This window comes from Pteropus medius, unplaced genomic scaffold, assembly GCF_902729225.1.
Source record: "Pteropus medius unplaced genomic scaffold, Ma_sr-lr_union100, whole genome shotgun sequence".
NCBI lineage: Eukaryota > Metazoa > Chordata > Mammalia > Chiroptera > Pteropodidae > Pteropus > Pteropus medius.
Genome location: NW_024354498.1, coordinates 3,353,485 through 3,365,498, shown reverse-complemented (window position 1 = coordinate 3,365,498; position 12,014 = coordinate 3,353,485). Strand labels below are relative to the sequence as shown.

Genomic DNA, 12,014 nt, shown 5'->3' with positions numbered 1-12,014 from the left:
AAGATGGTTTTAAGTGACTAATTTTAACTTATCAGAGGAAAGGCTTCCATCTGACTTTCCATGCTCCCTGCTCTCAAACCAGTCAAAACAACCCCCTGCCAAGGCAAAAACATGAAAAAGTGATTATGCAGCAGGTTGATGCCACTGCTGTGGAGTCCTGATTCATTAGAGAGACTCTCATGAGAAGGCTCATTTCCCTTCTTTCCTCCTAATTTGCTCCAAGCTTCCCACTGTGTATCTGATAACTAGCTAACATCCACGTAGCGATAAACTCTAGAAGCTAGAATGGCCCTGTAATAATCTCCACTAACAAAGAACTACAAATGCTGTTTACAGAGGTTTAATGGTACAGAAAGTCTGTGCCATACCAAAACCAAACCAAAACAAAACAAAAAACCATAGCTTTAAAAAACATTTTACAGGAGAAAAACAAGATGTTTAAAATGAATCACAGAAGAAAATGTCGCATTATTTAAACTATAAAAATAGTCCATCCATAAGGAGAAATCAGTTGATAACGTTTTTTATTGCAGTCTCAAGTTACTCCCAAGAGGAAACCAGCTGATAAAGGCTTCCAGTTTTTCACCAAGTAATTATTAAAATTTATTTCTAATTTATTATTACTGGAATAACATCCCCACTCTATGCCCAACCCTCAGTTCATAGGAGTGCTGTGGTATACACTAAAATTATACTTAATGCCTCAAATTTTAGTGCTTAAACTGATTATCATTTTAAAAATTTATTCTAGTTACCCCACTGCAAGATTTTTAATTTAAAACACTAAAATAATGATTTTTGAGAAATTATACATAAAAATAGCATAACCTGAACTTTAGTCTTTTAAAAACAATTATACTTTTGCCATGTGAAAAACCTGAGAAAGCAAAATGTTCTAAGTATTTACCATTTGTCAATGTAATCACGTTAGTTCAAATTTTCCTTTTTGCTATTTCCTAAGACATCATTGATCAAATTAACAATTTCAGGAACTACCCCCAAACACAAGCAGTTAAGCTGAAAAGACCAAATGTTCTCATTTTAGATGCATTTTAGACAGTTAAAAAATTAAAATATAGCCAAACACCTATATTCTAATACTGGTCTGATTAAAACTTCCAGATTTCTCGGTTCCCTCCCTCAACCCCTCCCCATTTTTTTACTCTGTTTATGGATATTTCCCCCTGGTGTTTTCACTGAGCGCTGTGCATAATAACAAAGAAAACATAAAAAGCTACGTTAAACCTTAATTTCTTCTTGTACACAGCTAAAATCCATCAAAAAAAAAATGCACGGCAAAACAACAGTAAGGAAAAAAAACAACAACGACCAAAACCAATGGATAATCCCCTGGCCTCCGGAAGCTTATTATAGATAACAAAATCCATACAACACAAAAGTTTTCCTTTCTCGGTTTTCTTCCAAATATAACGAACATTTTGTACAGCATCCTACAGTTCATAAAGACTCTCTCAATTATAAATTTGTTCATGTTTTCCTAAGAACACTTTTAGAATTTGCGGAGTTGAGGGGAAAATGTTAGGGAGACTGTTACTCCCTTCATTCAGCACCTCTTTACTTGTTTCACGAGAGTTCCCCAACTGGCCTTGCCCACCCCACACCCTTCCAAGTCTCCTCTGGCAGCCAGAACCAAGCCACCTGCTCTCTCCTATTAGCTAATCCTGTCAAATCAGGCTGGCAGTGTGGCAGTCTTATCTTCACAGACTCCTGTATCCCTACTCCCTTTTACCAACACCTTGGAACTACAGAGTTCAAAGTTCCTGTGAGTCATTTCTGTCTTTGTTAACCTAGAAACATAAAATATCTTTCATCTCATCATCACATGTCTAAAATACACCGCAACCTTTGAAGCCTAGCTCACCCGTCAACTCCTGAAAGAAGCCTTCCCTGAATGTCTCAGCTTGAGATCAACGGAGTCACACACCACTTCACGCATCCCTCACTGTGCCACGGTATGACCAACACTGCCCGACTGTCTATAAGACCGGAGGAGAAGAGACCCAATCTTATGGCCATCTACAGTCCAAGGGCACCCTAACAGGCTGCCTCACACAGGGTGGGTCCTCAAAAAATACCGGCTGAATGAATAAATGGAAAATGACTTGGACAATTTGAAATGTGAGTTTCAGCTAAAAAGATGACAGACTTCAAAATTTCATTGAGGCCAATTTGTTTAACTCTCTTGGCTTATTTTAAATTTTTCACTTAATTTAGAGCAATTTAAAATTTAAAGAGTCTTTTTTTTATAATATAGAATCTCAAATATATAACAAAAGTTCAGGGAATCCTATGATGAGCCTGTCAACCCAGCTTCAACAGTTATCAACACATGGCCAATCGAAGCAGACTCAAGAGCCAGGAGGAACTGCAGGTTAATTTTGGCCCAAAAAGGCATGGCCAGGTGACCTGCCTAATATCACAGAGCTGCTCAGCGGCCCGCCAAAAGACAAAAACCTATGCACTCCAACCCCAAACAGAACGTTCACCTTCTGTCCTATACTAGGACATCTAAGAGATACTAAGAGAAGCTAGGGTGGAAAACAGGAATAAAAAGAAACCTTCTCTCAATTAATTTTTGATTAAAAAATGTATGTGAGAATTATTTTAGGAGAAAAAAAGCCTTATCTTTTTGTGATACATAACAGTGAGGTAGCAGGTTTGTATATGACAAAAATATCTCCACCCACAGCTTATCTTGCCTCCAGCTGAACAGTGCCTATCACAGGTAAACTTGTGTGATTTAGGTTACCTTCCTTCAGTCCTCACTATAGTTTTTACATTGTTCCCCCACCTACACCACACACATCCCTTTCCTCAGAACATAAGGGCTCCAATGTCTTCTGGGGCCCATCACCCACCTCATCCCCTTTCATAAAAGGTAAAGATCTGATGGGGGTGGGGAGGCCCTTTTTGGATCTCTTGAGTGGAAAATAAAAGGGTTAAATATAACTGTGGCCAGTACACTCAGTCCAACATCACTTTGCTAGTCAATCTTCCCAGCCTGGATGCCCAGTACCAGCACCCGGGCAGGTCAGAGGAGCCTCGGTTCCGTCTGCACCAGCTTATTCTTCTCCAGAGACTGGTACCCGCTGCTCCTCCCTCTCACTTCCTTCCTAGCCTGACCAAGGTTCAAGCTCTCACCTACTGTGCCCAGCATTAACCAAAACTCCCTTTATCTGCCCCAAGACTCCAAGATATATACAACGGTTAGTGTTTGGAGTTCATAAAAACCTTAGCGCACACGCATACACAAAAACCCTTAGCACAAATTTTCATATTGTGACTCCCTGACTTACATTCTGAAACGTATGACTCATATGTAACCGCTACCTCTGATAATGCAGTTTCTGATAAAGCGGATCACTAGAATATGGTCTTCATTAATAGAAGTATTAGCTACGCCATAGACATTCAAGCAAGCATCTACTGCTGCTCTAGATACAAACTGGAACCTTAAAAAATCACTAGGTGATAATCATGTTTTCCACTACATATATTGATACTTGACCAAAGCTAAGAAAGTAAACAAATGCACAAAATGAACCATCTTAGTCTTTCCAAAAAAGTGGATAAACTCTCTAGATGTTAACCAATAACTAAACTTCTCTCCACTAGCATTATTTTAATCTTTTCAAGCAGAGTAAAATTTAATTTATGTTAATAGCTGAGAACATGACTCTACTGAGGGCATTAACTACCTTTGTTTTATGCATAGCATATGCATAGTCCATCAGTCCATATACATAATTCAATCCAACCCCACAAAACTCTTCCACAACTTATTCATCAGTAATTGTAATAAGAAATATTTTGTTGTCTATGATGCTTTGCCACATGGAAAAGATGCATATGTTCTTAAGTTATTTATCATTCAGGTTTTTAAACAGAAAGGATTTACAATGGAAGCTCTTTATTTCATAAGCCATCCTACAGATCCTCGTCAGGGAATTCAAACATGTGCTGACAGGCCCCACTGACAGGGCATAAAACTTCACAGAATTATAGTTTATAAACTCACATAAAAAATACAGTAGCCTCAATTTTAGGAAGCTCACTTTTGTGACACATGATTATCAAGCTTCCATTTCTCAATATCGAATTATAAAATTAATTGTGTTCAGTATCTTTAAAATAAAATCCTTCAAAATTGGTATTTCTAGTACTCTTTAAAAGTGCTACAGCCAATTTATTAGCTCTCTTTTAAGTATAAAACACTTCATTATTAAATGGGGGTATCATCCCTTTTATAAAAGAATTTGAGATTTTTTTCAATTTAATTGTGTGTAATTTTACCTCAAAATAAAAAAAAATATAAACAAAAATTATATACTGAAGTATTTAAAAGGGAAAGTACTGATACCTGCAATTCATTTTGACATGCATCAAAAAAATAAGATGGAGTGACAGACGAATAGATGGGCAGATATGTGATGACAAAAGTAAAATAAAATGTTAATTGTAGACTCTAGGTGGGGGGTATATAGGTGTTCACTGTACATTTCTTTCAACTTCTCTGTATATTTGGACATTTCCATGATATGTTGGAAAGAAAAAAAAGATTAACATCCCTAAACTTGATGCTTACAGCAGCCTTTGTGCTCTTAAGATTTAGAACTAGAAGGAAATAGCGCAAAATGATTTAAGACACAGTATATGAAATAGGACACAAAATTAACACAGTATTATGACAACCATGCAAAAGGATTATGGGTTATTTCCTCACCTCTATTTGTTCAACTTTCTGTAATATAATCATAATTGTAAATGTTTTCAGTGCACATATAAATATACATATGTATATTTAAAAATTTTTTCAAATACAACGAATGTAAAATGTCTAACTGATGTACTGTATACTTGAAACTAATAAAAAAAAAAGTATATACAGGGACTGCCATAACTTTAAGAAAGGAACAAAATATATTTTGTTAAAAAAGGACATGGGTTCGCCTCCCTCCCTTGTCATGTCCTAACCTTGGATTTTGTTTTCTCTTGTTTTTGTCAACTGTGAACACGAATGCACCAAATCGACATGGTCCATCGCTTTTTTAATTCACATACTGGTAATGTAATAAGGTAATGAACAGACTTAGCTGAAATAGCCAACTGCAGTGCCTTATTATCCTCAGAATTCAGAAAGAGAGGTAATATTCATCATGGAAGAAACACGCAAACCTCTTTAGGAGAATATAACCAATTACGACAGTAGTCTATTTTTTAAAGAATCATTAAGAGCTAAATCAAATGTCTTATAAATAGGCCTCTTTCTAGACTCTAACCTAATTTCCTCTACCTAAGAGAATCTAGTCAGTTGAGCACAAGTCATTTTGAGATGGCGGCAAGAACCACGTTAAGTCACCAGCCTCCTTGACTCATCAGGGGACAGACACATGGATTTGAGACCCAGACACTCTGACTTAGATAAGTCACTTCATTCATGTCTCAGGGCTTCATTCTCCTGCTCTATAAAATTGGGGACTGCTAAGGTCCCTTCCAGGTCAAAAATTCTCTGAAACAGGCAACAGGGAAAGCATTTATAAAAACATTAACAAAACAGGCTCCGAGAAAGTGAGCAAGAAATAGGTTCCTTGAACTCCACCCAGCCTATCCCTGGACACAGAAAATCTGGCAGTATAAAAACACACAAATTCATGAAGAGGAACAACTCCATAGAATGATCTGCCCCCAACAAGCACCTTCAGATGCAACGTGGAAACAAGCGGACATGAGATCACCTCATATTACCAATCGTGGGATTCATCCTCATTACAGGGCTTTTTTGAAAAGCATCTAGGCCATCCCTCTCCCCTCGATGGACTCTAAACACACGATTAATTCCATTTTCAAAGCTTCAAATAAAGGTGGCAGAAAGTTATTTAATATCATTAAGAAAAAACAAAAATACCTGGATGTATTTTCTGTTTTCTTCGTATCTATTTTAATTGTAAGTAATTTCTTTTTAAGAATGGTAGGTGAAGGCTTCTCCTCGGAAAGTTTACTTTCATCAAGTTGGTTGCTGGGAGAGTTGCTCTCTCTTCTGTCATCCCTTTTCCTTATTTTGTTCTTCCATTTGTCATTATAGGGTCTCAGATCAGCATCATTTTTATTTGAATGAGTATAGGCAGTGCAGTTTTTCAGAGATGGTTTAAAAGGTTCTTTGACTTGCCCACTTTCAGTCTCTCTCCCTCTTCCAGCATTAAAGCAACTGGACTCTCTATTTATAGAGCCTTTCAGAGAACTGTGTTTTCTATCTTCCTCTGTAGAGTACTTCTGAGTTCTTCCATCAGAAAAGCCCTGGTCCTCATCTGAGGTCTTATGACGTTTGTAGCGATAGTCATTGGATACCCTGGTTGCTGAACTGGTCTCCGAGGTTTCCCTCTGAAAGTGTCGGTGAGCTTGGGGTGAAAGATTCCGCTGATCTTTCTTCTCTTGGTAAGGCAGAAGAGAATACCTGGACTTCCACTGCGGATTTCTGGCAGACTCTCTGTTTTCATACCTCTCCATGTCTGTAGATCTTTCTGATGTGTGTCCATAGTTTCTGAAATACCGATCCTCAGGATACCTGTGTTGACATAAAGCAGTTTTACAGTTGCACTAAAGAGAAGAAGGTGAGAATTTATGTGTGGGATGTTGGGTAGCATGGCTTTAAATGTGGAATGCAGTGGCAAGTTAACCCATAATCCCTCAAGCAAACTCATAGAGGCCCAAGATAGTTAAAAAGGGAATATCATTTTTTTTCAGTATTACAGCAATCGACACGATTTACTCTAAAAATAAATACTTCGCTGCTACCAGTAAACCATGACTATATTACAATGCCTTTTATCTTTTTAGACAAAAGCTTTGCGAGGTGGTTATCTTCAACTACAAAGCAAACGCACTTTCCACTTGGGGCTTTATACCAAACGACCCAGGTTTAATGTTTTCCTATACCTGTTCTGAAAAGAGCTCCTTGTCTCAAAATCTTCAGAGCCTCTTCTAAGTGACCGAGGATATTGTTCATCTTGTATCCTCTGGTGCCTCATTTCATCTTCATGCCACTTTCCTTCGAATCTAGAAGAATCTGCTACTGACCTCTGAGGTGCTTTCCCTCCTTTTTCACTTCCTCTAACTCTCTGGTCACCAGGAATATACCTTCCTTGCACTTGCTGGGGATGATAATTGCTCTGGTGCTCTTTGTAGGCTACACCTTCTGAGTATTGGGGCACATACTGAGAGCCTCTGCTATCATCCCCTCTTCCTGATAAATATACTTGGCGAGACTTAGAAGTATAAAAATCATCTAATGAGTTTCTTCTTATGTTTGGGGAAGGTGATCTAGGCTCATAAGATCGGTAGTGTGCATTTCCACGAAAAGGAATCCTTGCTTTACTCTGTCCATGTTTGTCACTGTCCACTCTCCAAGCAACGGGTCTTTTCGGATCCTTCCTATGGTCATAGTCATAACGCTCATGAGAATGCCTTTGCCTGTAGTATTCAGAATTTCTAGGTATTGGTGATAAAGACCTATGTAAACAAACAGAACAGTTTAGTTCATTTAAAGACAACATAAGTTTGTCTTAACATGACTTACCTAAATAAAATATTTGCTCTTCCACTCAAATTAAATCCATCAAATTGCTTTATCTGTATTCTAAATTGTCCACATAAGGGTCTGATTACGCTTTGTGCCCAATCCAACAAGCATACTCTTTCCATCTGAAATAATATATCCCATGTGCATATCAAAATGGGCTGAGCACACCTGTCCTGTTGGAGGAGGACCAGCTTAGGTACATAGCAGGATCCATTTTGGAAGACTGCTGACAACAAAATTCTGGCAAAAGGGCCAGTTGCCAAGAGCTTACATCAGGTCCTATGGCCAGCTAAGGAACAAGCAGGAGAAGGGATAGACTCGTGCAAATAAATGTATAGGAGAGTCTCTGGCAAAATGAACATAACCTCTGAAATTAAATTAGATTCGAAGAGTATAGGAAGCCACAATAAACTCGAACTCAGACCCAAAACTGACTCCACAGTTTTTCCACTTGTCTATTCTCTCTACTAAGACGATATCGAGGAGCAAAAAAATACACACTTAAACGGTGTGTGGAGGTGGGGAAAGAATAGAGTCTTAAGACTCAAATCTCATGCTTAGTTCCTCCATAAATACCAACACAGATAAGTTGCTTTCCTCCCTCGGACCTATTCCCTCACATATAAAATGGAAGATGTGCTGTTGAAACAGAGCTTATAACTTCGGTGGGTGTATGCTTTAACACTGCTATAATGCTCTCCAGGGACAGCGCATCCTTCCTAAAACTACCTTCTCCAATACCTCAGCACTGCACTGCCAACACCGAGGCTTTCATTCCCACTGAGGAAGAAGGCTTCTGTATCCAGAGAAACCAGTTAGAGTTGCCTAGAGCCCAGGATAAGAGAGACAAGAGCCACTATGTGGAACACAGTGAAGTTCAATTTTGCACCTGGGACACTTCCTCCTATCCCACCTGTCTAATCTCCCCATCTCCTCCCCGAGGGTTTAATATCTGCTAACCAAAGAGGTGGCTAGCCTTGCAGCTTTTGTTATTGCTCCCTCTTTAGAAGCTGACACAGAGTTGGAGCAACCATGAGTAAAACTCTTTCCATTTGGTGACCTGTCTGTGTCCCCCTTACAAGAAAGGAGGCAGACTTGGCTTCCTCACGTACATACTGGGATTTATATACTGGATTCAGCAATATCTCCCTCTGGAATCACCGAGCTAGATGTACTGGCAAGTGCATTATTTAGCTGAAGCAGAAACTCTGTCATCCAGCGGGCTGCACCTCATCACAGGAAGAAGCAACTGGAGCCTTTGAGGACTTCCTGGAAGATTTTGTCTCTTCCACCATTAAGTAGAAAAGCTGTCAGCCAGAGAGGCTGATTTCTTCCAGACTGGACAAAACAGTCAATTTCTTATTTTAATCCATACTTCATGTTGAATACCACTTTGATATTATGTTTCGTATCTGAGTTTTATTGAATAGAGGCCCTTTCTTCTGAAGGAGATTGCTGGAACAGTTGCTATCATTTTTAGTTCCCCTAAAGGGACAAAGGAGACCCTAGGAGTCTGTTGGAGACAATTCTCTGTGGGTCTCCTGTGTTCCGCATGCCCTGTGAGCAGAAGCACTAACAGCTTTTGTTTAGATGCAAACATCCTGGGAAGATAGGAAGATGGAGCTAGCACCTCCCCCAGGGGCAGAGGGCCGGTTTGTTTGCTCTCCAGAATAAGATAATGTCTCTTCCAAGGCAAAAGCCCCTGATCGGGTTCGGTTCCTCAGCTGCATTGTCACCACCTGCCCTCAGGGGGCTGGGGGGAAGGGGAACACAGGAATGGGAAGCTCAAGCTGCCTGCTGTACTATGAGTAACACAGACCTTTGCCTCTGACCCAGCAGGGCCTTGTGACAGGCTAATGTGTTAGCTTGCGAGTAGGGTGAAATATTAATTCTTTACCGTTTTTGACAGAGAGTCCTGAGAAGGATCCTGGAAACCAGGCACTAAGTTTGGCAGGGTCTTTCATGTTCCCTCACTAAGGCCCACCACAAAAGGGTGAAACAAAACGACTTCTGTGCTCCCGTCATGTTAAAATCATTCACTTCTTTACATTTCCTCTTTTTCTGAAGCTCCTCCCCATTATAATTTGGTCTTCTAAACTCCAAATTAAAACTGTTGGAGAAATGACGGATTAGTCAATGTAGAACCATAATGAACAAGCATAATGGCCAGGTCATACTAACATGAAAAATTTTGGTCTGCCTTCAGTGTGTGTAATTATGGTCCTTTTTAACATACCAGTCACTTTCACAGCTCTGTACCTTTGCTCCTGCTGTCCTTAATTGGAATACTTTTCTTCTCTTTCTACCTTCAGAAATTTTACTCATTCGTAAATGGCTGGCTAAAATCTCATCTCTTCCTAAACCACTTACTGTTGCAAAACATGTAGCACTCTCAAAGACATTCCTTACTCTCTCTTGCTGTGGTCATGGCATTTCTTTATATTATGAATTAATCCTAGCTGCCAGCTATAATTAAAGAAAGCTGTCAGCTCCTAGAACCTAGAAATATAACCTCTATCACTGTAAAGCACCTACTGTGAGTAACCAAGTCCCATGAGCTTATCAAAACAGGTTCTTAACAGTACTTGTGAATCTGAAAGTCGAAGTACATCCTAAATCCAAGCTTGCTCTACTAAACTAAGTAAGAACTGCTCACCTGGGTTTCCACCTGGGCGATCTAGAGTGAGAGCGTGCCATTCTTTGACACGTGAGCCACTATCCACTTTTTACACTGCAAAGAAACACAGTATTAGCAAGTTTGTAGAAAGAGCCTGCAACCTCCTCGAAAAACAGTGAATGCTACAGACAAAAAGTTACTTAAGCCCTCTGTGCTTCAGTTTACTCATCTGTAAAATGGAGATGATAATAATAGGACCTACCTTACTGGAATGTTGTGAGGTAAAAATGAATTAAATCAGGAGTCAGCAAACATTTTCTGTAAAGGGCCAGATAGTAACTATTTGAGACTTTACAGGCCATATAAGGTCTCTATGCATCTTTTTCTTCTTTTTTATTAAACAACCTTTTAAAAATGTAAAAACTATTTTTAGCTCAAGGCCCCACCGCCCCCATATACACACAACAGGCCCCAAATACCAAATGCAGTGTAGCTTTATGATCTCTGAGCATGAGAAGAGCTTAGAATACTGCCTCACACACAGCAACTGCTAAATAAAGGTTCCAAAAAACGGAAAAAAATTACCCAGAATTCTTCTCTCTCAACACAACCACTACTACCCGCCTGTCTTTCACCAGGTACACAAACATTTCATACAATCACAGTCAACGTGTTTAGGAACACTTGATGATATCTCCTGCTTTTTAAATGGTTGGATAATAAGAATTACAATGCCTAATTATAGTACTCAATTGCTACCTAATTTCCACCAGATAAATATACTGAAACTTAATTAAGCATGATTAGACATTTAGCTTGCTTCTGATTTTTTTTTTTGCCAAAATAAATAATGTCAAATAAGCAAATTTTAAAAGACACATAAACTTGATTTTTAAAATATTCTTCAGTCTTTAAAAGAAACCGATAGCTTTAGGAACTGAACTTAAAAATACATGATTAGGGTATAATCTTCTATACTAGATATTATTTACATTTTAGTAATCCTTCTCAGTTCTGATACTATAATTAACTAGTTCCCAACCTACTGGCCCCAAACCCCTGGTGGCTTTCAAAATTATTACCATGGGTCCATGAATAATACATATAGCAACTATGCACAAACTACATAACACAGATCTCATACATTATAATCTCTATTTTGCAAATTTCTGAAGCCACTGTGGTGATTATTGAAATATAAATGGTTTCTTGCCACTATATGTAGTTTTTCCGCTGACTGATTCAAAAAGTACAACTGTTACTATGCGGACATCGTTTTAAAAAGAGAGTCGAACATTTGCAAACTATCGTTAAAATGAATTTCATAGTCGAACATTTGCAAACTATCATAGTCGAACATTTGCAAACTATCGTTAAAAATGAATTTCAGAAGAAAGTAAAAGCATATAAGGTCAAAGGACTTGAACCAGATCACTTATCAGAAGTACATTCAATTCATTTAGTTATAACACTGCTTCTTTGCAAAAAAAAGAGTTTGAAGCTAGTAAGAACAATTAGTTCAGATGTACTATGCAATTAAGACACTTAAGGCGAAAATGTTTACTTAGTAACTAGAAATATCAAAATGCATTCATTCGACAGATGTTCCTGAGCACCTATTTTTGCCAAGCACTATGCTGGGGATACAGCAGTGAAGAGAAACATGCAAAAATTCCTGCCCCCTAGAGCTTACATTCTATTGAGGGCGCTTGTAATTTAACCAAAGAGGCTCTTGGTATCAGTTCATCAATTTAATTTTGTTCAATTAAACTGAACAAAAATAATGAACCCAAAGGTTAT

At 38.6% G+C, this 12,014-nt stretch overlaps 1 protein-coding gene across 7 annotated transcripts in view; it reads right to left on the bottom strand.

Moving 5' to 3' along the window:
- The window catches only part of BCLAF3 (BCLAF1 and THRAP3 family member 3), a 53,090-nt gene that overhangs the window by 29,430 nt on the left and 11,646 nt on the right, over window positions 1-12,014 (bottom strand). For 5 of the 7 annotated variants that reach the window (XM_039852237.1, XM_039852238.1, XM_039852236.1 and 2 more), the window contains 3 exons: window positions 10,254-10,328; window positions 6,955-7,527; window positions 5,927-6,583 (listed from right to left, as the gene is read on the bottom strand). In XM_039852237.1, the coding sequence (XP_039708171.1) occupies window positions 5,927-6,583; window positions 6,955-7,527; window positions 10,254-10,294 (1,271 nt within the window). In that variant the 5' untranslated portion in view covers window positions 10,295-10,328. Of the gene's footprint in view, window positions 1-5,926; window positions 6,584-6,954; window positions 7,528-10,253; window positions 10,329-10,476; window positions 10,533-12,014 lie in introns of all 7 variants that reach the window. The other 2 variants (XM_039852235.1, XM_039852240.1) reach the window with 2 other exon arrangements.